Genomic DNA, 19,768 nt, shown 5'->3' with positions numbered 1-19,768 from the left:
AGAGAAGGGAGAGAGAGAGAGGAGAGAGAGAAGGGAGAGAGAGAGAGGAGAGAGAGAGAGGAGAGAGAGAGAGGAGAGAGAGAGAGAGAGAGAGAGAGAGAGAGAGAGAGAGAGAGAGAGGAGAGGGAGAGAGAGGGAGGATCAGTGAAGATTTCAGCTACTTCTGATTTAGCCTCTATGGTTGCTGGGTCACGTTATTGGCCGACATGAGCCCATGTGCCAAGACAACTACTTCACTCATTGTCATGTTTGGTTTGCCACAGACGGACATGGGAGCAGACTAGAGAAGAAACAGATCTGGGATCAGGTTAACACTCATGGACTCTCCGTGTTTGTAGTAAATAATGTCTGAGGATCAGATGGTCCAGACAGTCAGCCAGACATCACGGCCCCAAAGACACAGGAAGTATCAGTCCAGGGTTTCCCCAAACTCCGCCCACAGGACCCCAAGAGGAGCACATTCTGGTTTCCCCCACCAGTAGAACACAGCTGATTCAAGTCAGTCAGTCTGTCCAGTCAGTCTGTCTGTCAACATGCCCAGACTATGTCATGGAGGAGTTGGTGTAGACCAAATACCTGCCACGCTACATTGCCCATTTAACTCAGCGATGTGCCGTCATGCCCCTCTGTCCCGGTCCTCCTCTACGTGGGGAACACAGGGCTCATGTTGGGGCTAAATATCAACCATCTCCAGGACAGATGTAGAGAACAGGAGGGAATAATCCCCCACACACTGACCTGAGACACACACACTGACCTGAGACACACACACACACACACACTGACCTGAGACACACACACACAGTGACCTGAGACACACACACACACACACACACACACACACACTGACCTGAGACACACACACACACACTGACCTGAGACACACACACACACCTGAGACACACACACACACTGACCTGACCTGACCTGAGACACACACACACACCTGAGACACACACACACACACACACTGACCTGAGACACACACACACACACTGACCTGAGACACACACACACACACTGACCTGAGACACACACACACACACTGACCTGAGACACACACACACACACAGACCTGAGACACACACACACACACACACACTGACCTGAGACACACACACACTGACCTGAGACACACACACACACACTGACCTGAGACACACACACACACACACACACACACACTGACCTGAGACACACACACACACACACACTGACCTGAGACACACACACACACACACTGACCTGAGACACACACACACACACACACTGACCTGAGACACACACACACACACTGACCTGAGACACACACACACACACACACACACAGACACACTGACCTGAGACACACACACACACACACACACTGACCTGAGACACACACACACACACTGACCTGAGACACACACACACTGACCTGAGACACACACACACACACTGACCTGAGACACACACACACACACTGACCTGAGACACACACACACACACACTGACCTGAGACACACACACACACACTGACCTGACACACACACACACACTGACCTGAGACACACACACACACTGACCTGAGACACACACACACACCTGACACACACACACAATGACCTGAGACACACACACACTGACCTGAGACACACACACACACACACCTGACCACACACACACACTGACCTGAGACACACACACACACACTGACCTGAGACACACACACTGACCTGAGACACACACACACACACACACACTGACCTGAGACACACACACACACACACACACTGACCTGAGACACACACACACACACACACTGACCTGAGACACACACACACACACACTGACCTGAGACACACACACACACACACTGACCTGAGACACACACACACACACACACTGACCTGAGACACACACACACACACACACAGACCTGAGACACACACACACACACACACACTGACAGACACACACACACACACACTGACCTGAGACACACACACACACACACTGACCTGACACACACACACTGACCTGAGACACACACACACTGACCTGTCCCTAAAGTACTGTAACAGAGTGGATATTAACCTCCCACCAGCTGAGGACCAGAAAGGGGGAGGAGAGTGGCAGCGAGGCCCAGCCTGATGTCCCTGTTCTGGGCGAGCTCTCCCAGGCCTGCCTTCTCCAGCTGGGTGTTAATGAAGGGGAACCACCGGGTCACACGTGAGGGGGTGTAAAGGATGGTACTGTCATACTAAATGACCTAACCACTGCCCTATACAATGTCCTCAATTCATTATTTACCTTCAGCTGTGTGAGGGAGACTGAGGAAAGGTTTCCCCAAAACAAACACATCTGGGACCAATCAGCCCACACTGAACAGCCAAAGAGTTATATTTAACTCCACTGTGTGTGTGTGTGTGTGTGTGTTCCTGCATGCAGCCCAGAGGTCCTCTCCTTGTACCCACCCAGATGTCACATTTCCCGGGGAAGAACCTCTCTGGGATGCGGGCTGCGTAGATACAGGCTCCAGAGATGTAGAGCGTTGCCATGAGGAGCAGCCAGCCCATCTGACCCATAGTAGTGGCTCTCAGCAAGCCCTCAGTGATGACAAAGTGCAGGGTGGGGACCACACCGCTCAGACCCAGACCTACAAACACTCCTGGAGACAGATAAGTGGGTTAATATAAACAGACAGGGGTTAATATAGACAGACAGGGGTTAATATAGAGACAGACAGGCTAATATAGAGACAGACAGGCTAATATAGAGACAGACAGGCTAATATAGAGACAGACAGGCTAATATAGAGACAGACAGGCTAATATATAAACAGACAGGCTAACATAGACAGACAGGAGTTAATAGAGACAGACAGGAGTTAATAGAGACAGACAGACAGCTTAATAGACAGACAGGCTTAATATAGACAGACAGGGGTTAATATAGACAGACAGGGGTTAATATAGAGACAGAATATAGACAGACAGACAGGGGTAATATAGACAGACAGACAGACAGACAGACAGGGGTTAATATAGAGACAGGGGTTAATATAGACAGACAGACAGGGGTTAATATAGAGACAGACAGACAGAGGTTAATATAGAGACAGACAGACAGTTAATAGACAGACAGAGTTAATATAGACAGACAGGAGTTAATAGACAGACAGACAGGGGTTAATAGACAGACAGGGGTTAATATAGAGACAGACAGACAGGGGTTAATATAGAGACAGACAGACAGGGGTTAATATAGAGACAGACAGACAGGGTTAATATAGAGACAGACAGACAGGGGTTAATATAGAGACAGACAGACAGACAGGGTTAATATAGAGACAGACAGACAGGGGTTAATATAGAGACAGACAGACAGACAGGGGGTTAATATAGAGACAGACAGACAGGGGTTAATATAGAGACAGACAGACAGGGGTTAATATAGAGACAGACAGACAGGGGTTAATATAGAGACAGACAGACAGGGGTTAATATAGAGACAGACAGACAGGGGTTAATATAAACAGACAGACAGGGTTAATATAGAGACAGACAGACAGACAGACATAGACAGACAGGGGTTAATATAGAGACAGACAGACAGGGGTTAATATAGAGACAGACAGGGGTTAATATAGACAGGGGTTAATATAGAGACAGAATATAGAGACAGGGGTTAATATAGACAGACAGACAGACAGGGGTTAATATAGAGACAGACAGACAGGGGTTAATATAGAGACAGACAGACAGGGGTTAATATAGAACAGACAGACAGGGGTTAATATAGAGACAGACAGGGGTTAATATAGAGACAGACAGACAGGGGTTAATATAGACAGACAGACAGGGTTAATATAGACAGACAGACAGGGTTAACATAGACAGACAGGCAGGGGTTAATATAGAGACAGACAGAGGGGTTAATATAGACAGACAGACAGGGGTTAATATAGACAGAGACAGGGGTTAATATAGACAGAGACAGGGGTTAATATAGACAGAGACAGGGGTTAATATAGACAGACAGACAGGGGTTAATATAGAGACAGACAGACAGGGGTTAATATAGAGACAGACAGACAGACAGGGGTTAATATAGAGACAGACAGACAGACAGACAGGGGTTAATATAGAGACAGACAGACAGGGGTTAATATAGAGAGAGACAGACAGACAGACAGGGGTTAATATAGAGACAGACAGACAGACAGGGGTTAATATAGAGACAGACAGACAGACAGGGGTTAATATAGAGACAGACAGACAGGGGTTAATATAGAGACAGACAGACAGGGGTTAATATAGAGACAGACAGACAGGGGTTAATATAGACAGACAGACAGGGGTTAATATAGAGACAGACAGACAGGGGTTAATATAGAGACAGACAGACAGGGGTTAATATAGAGACAGACAGACAGGGGTTAATATAGAGACAGACAGACAGACAGGGGTTAATATAGACAGACAGACAGGGGTTAATATAGACAGACAGACAGGGGTTAATATAAACAGACAGACAGACAGACAGACAGGGTTAATATAAACAGACAGACAGACAGACAGACAGACAGGTTAATATAGAGACAGACAGACAGACATAGACAGACAGACAGGGGTTAATATATAGACAGACAGACAGACAGGGGTTAATATAGACAGACAGACAGGGGTTAATATAGACAGACAGACAGACAGGGTTAATATAGACAGACAGGGGTTAATATAGACAGACAGACAGGGTTAATATAGAGACAATATAGACAGACAGACAGGGGTTACAGACAGGGTTAATATAGAGACAGACAGGGGTTAATATAGACAGACAGGGGTTAATATAGACAGACAGACAGACAGGGTTAATATAGACAGACAGACAGGGGTTAATATAGAGACAGACAGACAGGGGTTAATATAGAGACAGACAGACAGGGACAGACAGGGGTTAATATAGAGACAGACAGACAGGGGTTAATATAAACAGACAGACAGGGTTAATATAGAGACAGACAGACAGGGGTTAATATAGAGACAGACAGACAGGGGTTAATATAGACAGACAGACAGGGGTTAATATAGACAGACAGACAGGGGTTAATATAAAGACAGACAGGGGTTAATATAGAGACAGGGACAGAGACAGGTTAATATAGAGACAGACAGGGGGTTAATATAGAGACAGACAGACAGACAGGGGTTAATATAGAGACAGACAGGGGTTAATATAGAGACAGACAGACAGGGGGTTAATATAGACAGACAGACAGGGGTTAATATAGAGACAGACAGACAGGGGTTAATATAGACAGACAGACAGGGGTTAATATAGAGACAGACAGACAGACAGGTTAATATAAGACAGACAGACAGGGGTTAATATAGACAGACAGACAGGGGTTAATATAGACAGACAGGGGTTAATATAGACAGACAGACAGGGTTAATATAGACAGACAGGGGTTAATATAGAGACAGACAGACAGAATATAGAGACAGACAGGGGTTAATATAGAGACAGAATATAGACAGACAGAATATAGAGACAGACAGGGTTAATATAGACAGACAGACAGGGTTAATATAGACAGACAGACAGGGGTTAATATAGACAGACAGACAGGGGTTAATATAGAGACAGACAGACAGGGGTTAATATAGAGACAGACAGACAGGGGTTAATATAGAGACAGACAGACAGGGGTTAATATAGAGACAGACAGACAGGGTTAATATAGAGACAGACAGACAGGGGTTAATATAGAGACAGACAGACAGGGTTAATATAGACAGACAGACAGGGGTTAATATAGACAGACAGACAGGGGTTACAGACAGGGTTAATATAGACAGACAGACAGACAGACAGGGGTTAATATAGAGACAGACAGACAGGGGTTAATATAGAGACAGACAGACAGGGGTTAATATAGAGACAGACAGACAGGGGTTAATATAGACAGACAGGGGTTAATATAGACAGACAGACAGGGGTTAATATAGACAGACAGACAGGGGTTAATATAGACAGACAGACAGGGTTAATATAGAGACAGACAGACAGGGGGGTTAATATAGAGACAGACAGACAGGGGTTAATATAGAGACAGACAGACAGGGTTAATATAGAGACAGACAGGGGTTAATATAGACAGACAGACAGGGGTTAATATAAACAGACAGACGGGTTAATATAGACAGACAGACAGACAGGGGTTAATATAGAGACAGACAGACAGGGGTTAATATAGACAGACAGACAGGGGTTAATATAGACAGACAGACAGGGGTTAATATAGACAGACAGACAGGGGTTAATATAGACAGACAGACAGGGGTTAATATAGACAGACAGACAGGGGTTAATATAGAGACAGACAGACAGGGGTTAATATAGACAGACAGACAGGGGTTAATATAGAGACAGACAGACAGGGGTTAATATAGAGACAGACAGACAGGGGTTAATATAGAGACAGACAGACAGGGGTTAATATAGAGACAGACAGACAGGGGTTAATATAGAGACAGACAGACAGACAGGGGTTAATATAGAGACAGACAGACAGACAGGGTTAATATATAGACAGACAGACAGACAGACGTTAATATATAGACAGACAGACAGGGGTTAATATAGAGACAGACAGGGGTTAATATAGAGACAGACGTTAATATATAGACAGACAGGGGTTAATATAGAGACAGACAGACAGGGGGGTTAATATAAACAGACAGACAGGGGTTAATATAGACAGACAGACAGACAGGGGTTAATATAGACAGACAGGGGTTAATATAGACAGACAGACAGGGGTTAATATAGACAGACAGACAGGTTAATATAGAGACAGACAGACAGGGTTAATATAAACAGACAGACAGGGGTTAATATAGACAGACAGACAGGGGGTTAATATAGACAGACAGGGTTAATATAGACAGACAGACAGACAGGGGTTAATATAGACAGACAGGGGTTAATATAGACAGACAGACAGGGGTTAATATAGAGACAGACAGACAGGGGTTAATATAGACAGACAGACAGGGGTTAATATAGACAGACAGACAGGGGTTAATATAGACAGACAGACAGGGGTTAATATAGACAGACAGACAGACAGGGTTAATATAGAGACAGACAGACAGGGGTTAATATAGAGACAGACAGACAGGGGTTAATATATAGACAGACAGACAGGGGTTAATATAGACAGACAGACAGGGGTTAATATAGACAGAGACAGGGGTTAATATAGACAGACAGAGGTTAATATAGACAGACAGACAGACAGGGGTTAATATAGAGACAGACAGACAGGGGTTAATATAGACAGACAGACAGGGGTTAATATAGAGACAGACAGACAGACAGACAGGGTTAATATAGACAGACAGACAGGGGTTAATATAGACAGACAGACAGGGGTTATATATAAACAGACAGACAGACAGGGTTAATATAGACAGACAGACAGGGGTTAATATAGAGACAGACAGACAGGGGTTAATATAGAGACAGACAGACAGGGGTTAATATAGAGACAGACAGACAGGGGTTAATATAGAGACAGACAGACAGGGGTTAATATAAACAGACAGACAGGGGTTAATATAGACAGACAGGGGTTAATATAGACAGACAGACAGGGGGTTAATATAGAACAGACAGACAGACAGGGTTAATATAGAGACAGACAGACAGACAGGGACAGACAATATAGACAGACAGACAGGGGGTTAATATAGAGACAGACAGACAGGGGTTAATATAGACAGACAGACAGACAGGGGTTAATATAGACAGACAGACAGACAGGGTTAATATAGACAGACAGACAGGGGTTACATAGACAGACAGGGGTTAATATAGACAGACAGAATATAGACAGACAGGGGTTAATATAGAGACAGACAGACAGGGGTTAATATAGAGACAGACAGACAGGGGTTAATATAGACAGACAGAATATAGACAGACAGGGGGTTAATATAGACAGACAGACAGACAGGGGTTAATATAGACAGACAGACAGGGGTTAATATAGAGACAGACAGACAGGGGTTAATATAGAGACAGACAGACAGGGGTTAATATAGACAGACAGACAGGGGTTAATATAGACAGACAGACAGGGGTTAATATAGAGACAGACAGACAGGGGTTAATATAGAGACAGACAGACAGGGGTTAATATAGAGACAGACAGACAGGGTTAATATAGAGACAGACAGACAGACAGGGGGTTAATATAGACAGACAGACAGACAGACAGGGGTTAATATAAACAGACAGACAGGGGTTAATATAGACAGACAGACAGGGGTTAATATAGACAGACAGACAGGGGTTAATATAGAGACAGACAGACAGGGGTTAATATAGAGACAGACAGACAGGGGTTAATATAGAGACAGACAGACAGGGTTAATATAGACAGACAGACAGGGGTTAATATAGAGACAGACAGACAGGGGTTAATATAGACAGACAGACAGGGGTTAATATAAACAGACAGACAGGGGTTAATATAGAGACAGACAGACGGGTAATATAGACAGACAGACAGGGTTAATATAGACAGACAGGGGTTAATATAGACAGACAGACAGGGGTTAATATAGACAGACAGACAGGGGTTAATATAGACAGACAGACAGGGGTTAATATAGACAGACAGACAGGGGTTAATATAGACAGACAGACAGACAGGGTTAATATAGACAGACAGACAGGGGTTAATATAGACAGACAGACAGGGGTTAATATAGAACAGACAGACAGGGGTTAATATAGACAGACAGACAGGGGTTAATATAGAGACAGACAGACAGACAGGGGTTAATATAGACAGACAGACAGACAGGGGTTAATATAACAGAGACAGACAGGGGTTAATATAGAGACAGACAGACAGGGGTTAATATAGACAGACAGACAGGGGTTAATATAGACAGACAGGGGGTTAATATAGAGACAGACAGACAGGGGTTAATATAGACAGACAGACAGGGGTTAATATAGACAGACAGACAGGGGTTAATATAGACAGACAGACAGGGGTTAATATAGACAGACAGACAGGGTTAATATAGACAGACAGACAGACAGGGGTTAATATAGAGACAGACAGACAGGGGTTAATATAGAGACAGACAGACAGGGTTAATATAGAGACAGACAGACAGGGGTTAATATAAACAGACAGACAGGGGTTAATATAGAGACAGACAGACAGGGGTTAATATAGAGACAGACAGGGGTTACAGACAGACAGGGTTAATATAGAGACAGACAGGGGTTACAGACAGGGGTTAATATAGAACAGACAGACAGGGGTTAATATAAGACAGACAGACAGAATATAGACAGACAGGGGTTAATATAGACAGAGACAGGGGTTAATATAGACAGAGACAGGGTTGAATATAGACAGACAGACAGGGGTTAATATAGAGACAGACAGACAGGGGTTAATATAGAGACAGACAGACAGGGGTTAATATAGAGACAGACAGACAGACAGGGGTTAATATAGAGACAGACAGACAGGGGTTAATATAGACAGACAGACAGGGGTTAATATAGACAGAAAGACAGGGGTTAATATAGAGACAGACAGACAGGGGTTAATATAGAACAGACAGACAGGGTTAATATAAACAGACAGACAGACAGACAGGGGTTAATATAGACAGACAGACAGGGTTAATATAGACAGACAGACAGGGGTTAATATAGACAGACAGACAGGGGTTAATATAGACAGACAGACAGGGGTTAATATAGACAGACAGACAGGGGTTAATATAGACAGACAGACAGACAGGGGTTAATATAGACAGACAGACAGGGGTTAATATAGACAGACAGACAGACAGACAGGGGTTAATATAGACAGACAGACAGACAGACAGGGTTAATATAGAGACAGACAGACAGGGTTAATATAGAGACAGACAGACAGGGGTTAATATAAACAGACAGACAGGGGTTAATATAGACAGACAGACAGGGGTTAATATAGACAGACAGACAGGGGTTAATATAGACAGACAGACAGGGGTTAATATAGACAGACAGACAGGGGTTAATATAGACAGACAGACAGGGGTTAATATAGAGACAGACAGACAGGGTTAATATAGAGACAGACAGACAGGGGTTAATATAGAGACAGACAGACAGACAGGGGTTAATATAGAGACAGACAGACAGGGGTTAATATAGACAGACAGACAGGGGTTAATATAGACAGACAGACAGGGGTTAATATAGACAGACAGACAGGGGTTAATATAGAGACAGACAGACAGGGGTTAATATAGAGACAGACAGACAGGGGTTAATATAGACAGACAGACAGGGGTTAATATAGACAGACAGACAGGGGTAATATAGAACAGACAGACAGGGGTTAATATAGAGACAGACAGACAGGGGTTAATATAGAGACAGACAGACAGGGGTTAATATAGACAGACAGACAGGGGTTAATATAGAGACAGACAGGGGGTTAATATAGAGACAGACAGACAGGGGTTAATATAGACAGACAGACAGGGGTTAATATAGACAGACAGACAGGGGTTAATATAGACAGACAGACAGGGGTTAATATAGACAGACAGACAGGGGTTAATATAGAGACAGACAGACAGGGGTTAATATAGAGACAGACAGACAGGGGTTAATATAGACAGACAGACAGGGGTTAATATAGAGACAGACAGACAGACAGGGGTTAATATAGAGACAGACAGACAGACAGACAGACAGGGGTTAATATAGAGACAGACAGACAGACAGACAGACAGGGGTTAATATAGAGACAGACAGACAGACAGGGTTAATATAGAGACAGACAGACAGGGGTTAATATAGAGACAGACAGACAGGGTTAATATAGACAGACAGACAGGGTTAATATAGACAGACAGACAGACAGACAGACAGGGGTTAATATAGAGACAGACAGACAGGGTTAATATAGACAGACAGACAGGGGTTAATATAGACAGACAGACAGGGGTTAATATAGACAGACAGACAGGGGTTAATATAGACAGACAGACAGGGGTTAATATAGACAGACAGACAGGGGTTAATATAGAGACAGACAGACAGACAGACAGGGGTTAATATAGAGACAGACAGACAGACAGACAGGGGTTAATATAGAGACAGACAGACAGACAGACAGGGGTTAATATAGAGACAGACAGACAGGGGTTAATATAGAGACAGACAGACAGGGGTTAATATAGAGACAGACAGACAGGGGTTAATATAGAGACAGACAGACAGGGGTTAATATAGAGACAGACAGACAGGGGTTAATATAGAGACAGACAGACAGGGGTTAATATAGAGACAGACAGACAGGGGTTAATATAGAGACAGACAGACAGACAGGGACAGGGGTTAATATAGAGACAGACAGACAGGGGTTAATATAGACAGACAGACAGGGGTTAATATAGAGACAGACAGACAGACAGGGGTTAATATAGAGACAGACAGACAGGGGTTAATATAGACAGACAGACAGGGGTTAATATAGACAGACAGACAGGGGTTAATATAGACAGACAGACAGGGGTTAATATAGACAGACAGACAGGGGTTAATATAGACAGACAGACAGGGGTTAATATAGACAGACAGACAGGGGTTAATATAGACAGACAGACAGGGGTTAATATAGACAGACAGACAGGGGTTAATATAGACAGACAGACAGGGGTTAATATAGAGACAGACAGGGGTTAATATAGAGACAGACAGGGGTTGATATAAACAGACAGACAGGGGTTAATATTGACAGACAGACAGGGGTTAATATATAGACAGACAGGGGTTAATATAGAGACAGACAGACAGACAGGGTTAATATAGAGACAGACAGACAGGGGTTAATATAGACAGAGACAGGGGTTAATATAGAGACAGACATACAGGGGTTAATATAGACAGAGACAGGGGTTAATATAGAGACAGACAGACAGGGGTTAATATAGAGACAGACAGACAGGGGTTAATATAGAGACAGGGGTTAATATAGACAGACAGACAGACAGGGGTTAATATAGAGACAGACAGACAGGGGTTAATATAGACAGACAGACAGGGGTTAATATAGACAGACAGACAGGGGTTAATATAGAGACAGACAGACAGGGGTTAATATAGAGACAGACAGACAGGGGTTAATATAGACAGACAGACAGGGGTTAATATAGACAGACAGACAGGGGTTAATATAGACAGACAGACAGGGGTTAATATAGAGACAGACAGGGTTAATATAGAGACAGACAGGGGTTAATATAGAGACAGACAGGGGTTGATATAAACAGACAGACAGGGGTTAATATTGACAGACAGACAGGGGTTAATATAGACAGACAGACAGGGGTTAATATAGACAGACAGACAGGGGTTAATATAGAGACAGACAGACAGACAGACAGGGGTTAATATAGAGACAGACAGACAGACAGACAGGGGTTAATATAGAGACAGACAGACAGACAGACAGGGGTTAATATAGAGACAGACAGACAGACAGACAGGGGTTAATATAGAGACAGACAGACAGACAGGGGTTAATATAGAGACAGACAGACAGGGGTTAATATAGAGACAGACAGACAGGGGTTAATATAGAGACAGACAGACAGGGGTTAATATAGAGACAGACAGACAGGGGTTAATATAGAGACAGACAGACAGGGGTTAATATAGAGACAGACAGACAGACAGGGTTAATATAAACAGACAGACAGGGGTTAATATAGACAGACAGACAGGGGTTAATATAGAGACAGACAGACAGACAGGGGTTAATATAGAGACAGACAGACAGGGGTTAATATAAACAGACAGACAGGGGTTAATATAGACAGACAGACAGGGGTTAATATAGACAGACAGACAGGGGTTAATATAGACAGACAGACAGGGGTTAATATAGACAGACAGACAGGGGTTAATATAGACAGACAGACAGGGGTTAATATAGACAGACAGACAGGGGTTAATATAGACAGACAAACAGGGGTTAATATATAGACAGACAGACAGGGGTTAATATAAACAGACAGACAGGGGTTAATATAGACAGACAGACAGGGGTTAATATAAACAGACAGACAGGGGTTAATATAAACAGACAGACAGGGGTTAATATAAACAGACAAACAGGGGTTAATATAAACAGACAGGTTTGTTCACACCTGACAATAACTGTACTCTCACTGATCTCTTTCTGTTGATTTCACTGATGTTACATAAGGCCTCGCTTCACATGACTGTACACTGTATTTCCAGAGAGACAGAGGAGGACAGAGGAAAAGAGAGCGAGAGATGGAGAGATAGAGGAAGACAGAGGAAGACAGAGGAAGACAGAGGAAGACAGAGGAAGACAGAGGAAGACAGAGGAAGACAGAGGAAGACAGAGGAAGACAGAGGAAGACAGAGGAAGACAGAGGAAGACAGAGGAAAAGAGAGCGAGAGATAGAGAGATAGAGGAAGACAGAGGAAAAGAGAGTGAGAGAGAGATGGAGAGAGAGAGAGATAGAGAGATAGAGGAAGACAGAGGAAATAGAGAGCGAGAGAGAGAGAGATGGAGATAGAGACAGAGATAGAGGAAAGAGAGCGAGAGAGAGAGAGAGATGGAGAGAGAGAGATAGAGAAGACAGAGGAAAAGAGAGCGAGAGATGGAGAGAGAGAGAGATGGAGAGATAGAGGAAGACAGAGGAAAAGAGAGCGAGAGAGAGAGATGGAGAGAGATAGAGAGATAGAGGAAGACAGAGGAAAAGAGAGCGAGAGAGAGAGAGATGGAGAGAGATAGAGAGATAGAGGAAGACAGAGGAAAAGAGAGCGAGAGATGGAGAGAGAGAGAGATGGAGAGATAGAGGAATAGAGAGATAGATGGAATGACCCTCCTGTCCTACCCTGCCTGGCAGCCACCTCGTCTTAACAGACACTGTTTCCCTGGGTCTGGCACCAGGCCGCTGGACCTAACGACCCCATAAACGTCACAGAGGACTGATGAGCACCAGTTTAACGGGCTCCATAAAACACACAGAGGAGGGAGAAGGTCTGTGTGTCTGTGTGGGGGGAGGGGAGGAAGAGGGAGAGAGTCTGTGTGGGGGGAGGAGAGGCAGAGGGAGAGAGTCTGTGTGGGGGGAGGAGAGGCAGAGAGTCTGTGTGGGGAGGGGAGGCAGAGAGTCTGTGTGGGGGGGAGGCAGAGAGTCTGTGGGGGGGGGAGGCAGAGAGTCTGTGTGGGGGAGGGGAGGCAGAGAGTCTGTGTGGGGGAGGGGAGGCAGAGAGTCTGTGTGGGGGAGGGGAGGCAGAGAGTCTGTGTGGGGGAGGGGAGGCAGAGAGTCTGTGTGGGGGAGGGGAGGAAGAGAGTCTGTGTGGGGGAGGGAGGAAGAGAGTCTGTGGGGGGAGGGGAGGAAGAGAGTCTGTGTGGGGAGGGGAGGAAGAGAGTCTGTGGGGGGGGGAGGGGAGGAGGGAGGAGGGAGACAGTCTGTGTGGGGGAGGGGAGGAAGAGGGAGACAGTCTGTGTGGGGAGGGGAGGAAGAGAGTGTGTGTGGGGAGGGGAGGAAGAGAGTCTGTGTGGGGGAGGGGAGGAAGAGAGTCTGTGTGGGGAGGGAGGAGGAGAGAGTGTGTGGGGGAGGGGAGGAAGAGAGTGTGTGGGGGAGGGGAGGAAGAGAGTGTGTGGGGGAGGGGAGGAAGAGAGTCTGTGTGGGGAGGGGAGGGAGAGAGTCTGTGTGGGGGGAGGGGAGGAAGAGAGTCTGTGTGGGGAGGAGGAAGAGAGTCTGTGTGGGGAGGGGAGGAAGAGAGTCTGTGGGGGGGGGGGGGAGGAAGAGAGTCTGTGTGGGGAGGGGAGGAAGAGAGTGTGGGGGGAGGGAGGAAGAGAGTGTGTGGGGGAGGGGAGGAAGAGAGTGTGTGTGGGGGAGGGGAGGAAGAGAGTCTGTGTGGGGGAGGGGAGGAAGAGAGTCTGTGTGGGGGAGGGGAGGAAGAGAGTCTGTGTGGGGGAGGGGAGGAAGAGAGTCTGTGTGGGGAGGGGAGGAAGAGAGTCTGTGTGGGGGAGGGGAGGAAGAGAGTCTGTGGGGGAGGGGAGGAAGAGAGTCTGTGTGGGGGAGGGGAGGAAGAGAGTCTGTGTGGGGGAGGGAGGAAGAGAGTCTGTGGGGGGAGGGGAGGAAGAGAGTCTGTGTGGGGAGGGGAGGAAGAGAGTCTGTGTGGGGGAGGGGAGGAAGAGAGTCTGTGTGGGGGAGGAGGAAGAGAGTGTGTGGGGAGGGGAGGAAGAGAGTGTGTGGGGAGGGAGGAAGAGAGTGTGTGGGGGGAGGGGAGGAAGAGAGTGTGTGGGGAGGGGAGGAAGAGAGTGTGTGGGGGAGGGGAGGAAGAGAGTCTGTGGGGGAGGGGAGGAAGAGAGTGTGTGGGGGAGGGGAGGAAGAGTCTGTGGGGGAGGGGAGGAAGAGTCTGTGTGGGGAGGGGAGGAAGAGTCTGTGGGGGGGGGAGGGGAGGAAGAGTCTGTGTGGGGGAGGGGAGGAAGAGTCTGTGGGGGAGGGGAGGAAGAGTCTGTGTGGGGGAGGGGAGGAAGAGTCTGTGTGGGGAGGGGAGGAAGAGTGTGTGGGGGAGGGGAGGAAGAGTCTGTGTGGGGGAGGGGAAGAAGAGAGGGAGAGAGTGTGTGGGAGGAGGGGAAGAAGAGAGGGAGAGAGTCTGTGTGGGAGGAGGGGAGGAAGAGAGTCTGTGTGGAAGGAGGGGAGGAAGAGAGGGAGAGAGTCTGTGTGGGGGAGGGGAGGAAGAGGGAGAGGGTCTGTGTATCTGTGTGGGGGGAGGGGAGGAAGAGGGAGAGGGTCTGTGTGTCTGTGTGGGGGAGGGGAGGAAGAGAGGGAGGAGGGCAGGGAGGGAGGAGGAAAGACAGCCAGCTTGAGGGCAGCCTGGCACGTGGAAGGGAGATGAGGAGGAGCAAGAGGGAGGAGATCCCAGTCTTGGCTCATTGTTTTAGGGCCTAGTGAGGCCCTGCTGGGCCCTCTACTGGCAGGAGACTAAGAGAGGGAGGAGGGAGAGAGAAAGGTGAGGAATTCACCAGAGCTACAGCTAGCTATGTTAATAGAATACTTTGGGCAGGGGAGTAGAGACGGAGAAGAGACTGATACACAAAACCAAGATGGAAACATAGATGAAACTGAAAGGATCTGAGAAAACATTCATTCACACAGTTTGGATTCCAAAACAAAAAGGGCACATAGACCCAGTGACTGACCTGCTCTGACGCCGCGGTACTGTGGCTTAGCGAAGAAGTCACACTGTGAGACGATGATGGCAGAGACTCCTAGTATACAGACTACTACCAGGTAGATTAACCTGGGGTTGGGAGAGCAGTAGAACGAGTAGTAGAGCCATGGAACAAAGGAGCCCATGATCAGGAAGGCTATGCCAGAGTAGTCCAGTCTGGAGAGAGAGACAGACAGATGAATGATCTGGATCAGAGAAACTAAGTGTTAATCAATCATTCCTTTTCCAAAGTAACGCTTAGGGAACATCTACATTGTGACGTCATGCCAATAAAGCAATTTGAAATTGATATATTTTGTTTTATTGACACACACACACACACAGAGAGAGCGAGAGAAACAGAGAGAGAAAGAGACACAGAGAGAGAGAGACAGAGAGACCAAAGGTTAGACCACTGACTAAACATCTGTTCCATCAACTGCTTCAACCAACGGAATAGTCCCAAAAGTGCAAAGACAAAATCAAGTCTACCCCCCCAAATCAAGTATTTGGCACTGGTTCTGCTATCAACACGTGTGGTGCAGTCAGGAGTCAGGTGCACGAAAGGCAAACGTAACCATGGTCTTACTTGGAGAAGACACGAGAGACGCCCTCAGAGTGGCAGTAGACGGTGTGGAAGAGCCAGGAGAAGGACAGACACAGGATGGCCCCGATGAAGAAGATACCGATCACTATCTTCTCCTGGAACGGGGCAGCAAAGTACATGTTGGAACGAAACATATACATGATGCCCAGGCACAGGAAGAACAGACAGCCTGGAGGAAGGAGAGAGAGGGAAGGGAAGGGGAGAGAGGTAGGGTGGAGGGAGGGAGAGAAGGGGAGAGAGGTAGGGAGGGAGGGAAGGGGAGAGAGGTAGGGAGGGAGGGAAGGGGAGAGAGGTAGGGATGGAGAGAGGAAGGGGAGAGAGGTAGGGAGGGAGGATGAGAAGGGAGGGAGGGAAGGAGGGATGAGATGGAGGGAGGGAAGGGAGATGAGATGGAGGGAGGGAAGGGGAGAGAGAGATGGAGATGGAGGGAGGGAAGGGGAGAGGGAGATGGGATGGAGGGAGGGAAGGGGAGAGAGATGAGATGGAGGGAGGGAGGGAAGGGGAGAGAGATGAGATGGAGGGAGGGAGGGAGGGAGGGAGGGAGGGAGGGAGGGAGGGAGGGAGGGAGGGAAGGAGATGAGATGGGGAGGGAGGGAGGGAGGGAGATGAGAGGGAGGGGATGAGATGGAGGGAGGGAGGGAGGGAGATGGAGGGAGATGAGATGGAGGGAGGGAGGGAGGGAGGGAGGGAGAGGGGAGGAGGGAGGGAGGAGAGGGAGGGAGGGAGGAGATGGGGAGGGAGGGGGGGAGGAGAGAGATGAGATGGAGGGAGGGAGGGAAGGGGAGAGAGATGGATGAGGATGGAGGAGAGAGGAGGGAGGGAAGGAGGAGATGAGGAGGGAGGGAGGGAGATGAGATGGAGGGAGGGAGGGAAGGGGAGAGAGATGAGATGGAGGGAGGGAAGGGAGATGAGATGGAGGGAGGGAGGGAGGAGGGAGGGAGGAGGGAGATGAGATGGAGGGAGGGAGGGAGGGAAGGAGATGAGATGGAGGGAGGGAAGGGAGATGAGATGAGATGAGATGGAGGGAGGGAAGGGAGAGAGATGAGATGAGATGAGATGGAGGGAGGGAGGGAAGGGGAGAGAGATGGAGATGAGAGGGAAGGGAGATGGATGGGGAGGGAGGGGGAAGGGAGAGAGATGAGATGAGATGGAGGGAGGGAAGGGAGAGAGATGAGATGGAGGGGGAGGGAGGGAAGGGGAGGGAGGAGATGAGATGGAGGGGGAGGGAGGGAAGGGATGAGATGAGATGGAGGGAGGGAAGGGGAGAGAGATGAGAGGGAGGGAGGGAAGGGGAGAGAGATGAGATGGAGGGAGGGAGGGAAGGGGTGAGAGGAGGGAGGGAGGGAAGGGGAGAGAGATGAGATGGAGGGAAGGGGAGAGAGATGAGATGGAGGGAAGGGGAGAGAAAGAGTCAGTCTGATCTATCAGTTGTATACATATTGAATCCTAGCCAGCTCAACTTTACTGAGTTTTGTCACAGATAGTATAGATTTATAAAAACATGTCTGATTTATATCCTAATTTGTAGTCTCGCTTGTCAGTGACTGTGGGAAGAGACTAAACGATCTGAGTTGTGATACTAAAAGTGAACACTAGGTGGTAGTGGTGGGTAGAGAACGCACTTTGTTTGTGTGAACATGAGGTGTGATGGGTGCCCCCCCCCTCGATTCAGTCAGGCTGAGTAACAATATGAGTGTGTCCTCTACAGCTGGAGGGGGGGGGATGTGTCCTCTACTTGTCCTCTAGTCCAGAGTTTCTCAAACCGGGTCCTGGGGCCCCCTCTGGGTACAGGTTTCGGTGTTTAACCAGCATCACACAGCTGATTGAAATAAACAACACATCAAACTTTGATGATTTGAATCAGCTGTGTAGTGCTAGAGCCAAAACCAAAAGGTTATTCCCCCCGGGGTGAGTCAGTAATCTGAGTCACACTACGCAACAGATTCACCAGATGAGATAAATACAGTGAGTTAATTCCCTCTGCCAGCCACACTGAACTCAGTGCGTAGACCCCGTCAGACCTCAGTGGGTGGGTAGACCCCGTCAGACCTCAGTGGGTGCGTAGACCCCGTCAGACCTCAGTGGGTGCGTAGACCCCGTCAGACCTCAGTGGGTGCGTAGACCCCGTCAGACCTCAGTGGGTGCGTAGACCCCGTCAGACCTCAGTGGGTGCGTAGACCCCGTCAGACCTCAGTGGGTGCGTAGACCCCGTCAGACCTCAGTGGGTGCGTAGACCCCGTCAGACCTCAGTGGGTGCGTAGACCCCGTCAGACCTCAGTGGGTGCGTAGACCCCGTCAGACCTCAGTGGGTGCGTAGACCCCGTCAGACCTCAGTGGGTGCGTAGACCCCGTCAGACCTCAGTGGGTGCGTAGACCCCGTCAGACCTCAGTGGGTATGTAGACCCCGTCAGACCTCAGTGGGTGCGTAGACCCCGTCAGACCTCAGTGGGTGTGTAGACCCCGTCAGACCTCAGTGGGTGCGTAGACCCCGTCAGACCTCAGTGGGTGTGTAGACCCCGTCAGACCTCAGTGGGTGTGTAGACCCCGTCAGACCTCAGTGGGTGCGTAGACCCCGTCAGACCTCAGTGGGTGTGTAGACCCCGTCAGACCTCAGTGGGTGTGTAGACCCCGTCAGACCTCAGTGGGTGTGTAGACCCCGTCAGACCTCAGTGGGTATGTAGACCCCGTCAGACCTCAGTGGGTATGTAGACCCCGTCAGACCTCAGTGGGTATGTAGACCCCGTCAGACCTCCTCCTGTCCCCATTCTCAAAAGGACAGTGGGCTTCTTTCTGCTTTCAGACAACTGTTGTACTACGGTTTCTACATCCTACTACATCCGTCTGTGGTTCCATTGTTATTGTGATTGGGGGCTG

General features: G+C 47.8%; 1 protein-coding gene and 1 long non-coding RNA gene across 14 annotated transcripts in view; both read right to left on the bottom strand.

The window, feature by feature from the left end:
- Positions 1–19,768, bottom strand: part of LOC127926888 (adiponectin receptor protein 2-like) — a 30,591-nt gene that overhangs the window by 738 nt on the left and 10,085 nt on the right. Inside the window, exons 4-6 of the mRNA XM_052512533.1 lie at positions 16,877–17,063; positions 16,277–16,464; positions 2,457–2,650 (exon numbers count right to left, since the gene is read on the bottom strand). Coding sequence (XP_052368493.1) covers positions 2,457–2,650; positions 16,277–16,464; positions 16,877–17,063 — 569 coding nt within the window. The remainder of the gene's footprint in view (positions 1–2,456; positions 2,651–16,276; positions 16,465–16,876; positions 17,064–19,768) is intronic.
- Positions 112–2,019, bottom strand: LOC127926891 (uncharacterized). 13 transcript variants are annotated; one of them, XR_008125387.1, is made up of 6 exons: positions 1,778–1,943; positions 1,666–1,746; positions 1,543–1,584; positions 1,418–1,467; positions 970–1,075; positions 112–894 (listed from the first exon to the last, which is right to left on the bottom strand). It is a non-coding gene; the product is annotated as an uncharacterized LOC127926891 (long non-coding RNA). The 13 variants fall into 13 exon arrangements; XR_008125385.1 differs by lacking the exons at positions 1,543–1,584; positions 1,666–1,746 and adding an exon at positions 1,974–2,019 and having other exon boundaries at positions 970–1,050; positions 1,418–1,494; positions 1,807–1,860; XR_008125380.1 differs by lacking the exons at positions 1,543–1,584; positions 1,666–1,746 and adding an exon at positions 1,974–2,018 and having other exon boundaries at positions 970–1,050; positions 1,418–1,519; positions 1,807–1,860.

This window comes from Oncorhynchus keta, unplaced genomic scaffold (genome assembly GCF_023373465.1).
Source record: "Oncorhynchus keta strain PuntledgeMale-10-30-2019 unplaced genomic scaffold, Oket_V2 Un_contig_8576_pilon_pilon, whole genome shotgun sequence".
In the NCBI taxonomy this organism is placed as follows: domain Eukaryota; kingdom Metazoa; phylum Chordata; class Actinopteri; order Salmoniformes; family Salmonidae; genus Oncorhynchus; species Oncorhynchus keta.
The sequence above is the reverse complement of the archived record's forward strand: the minus strand, read 5'-3'. Positions and strand labels throughout refer to the sequence as shown.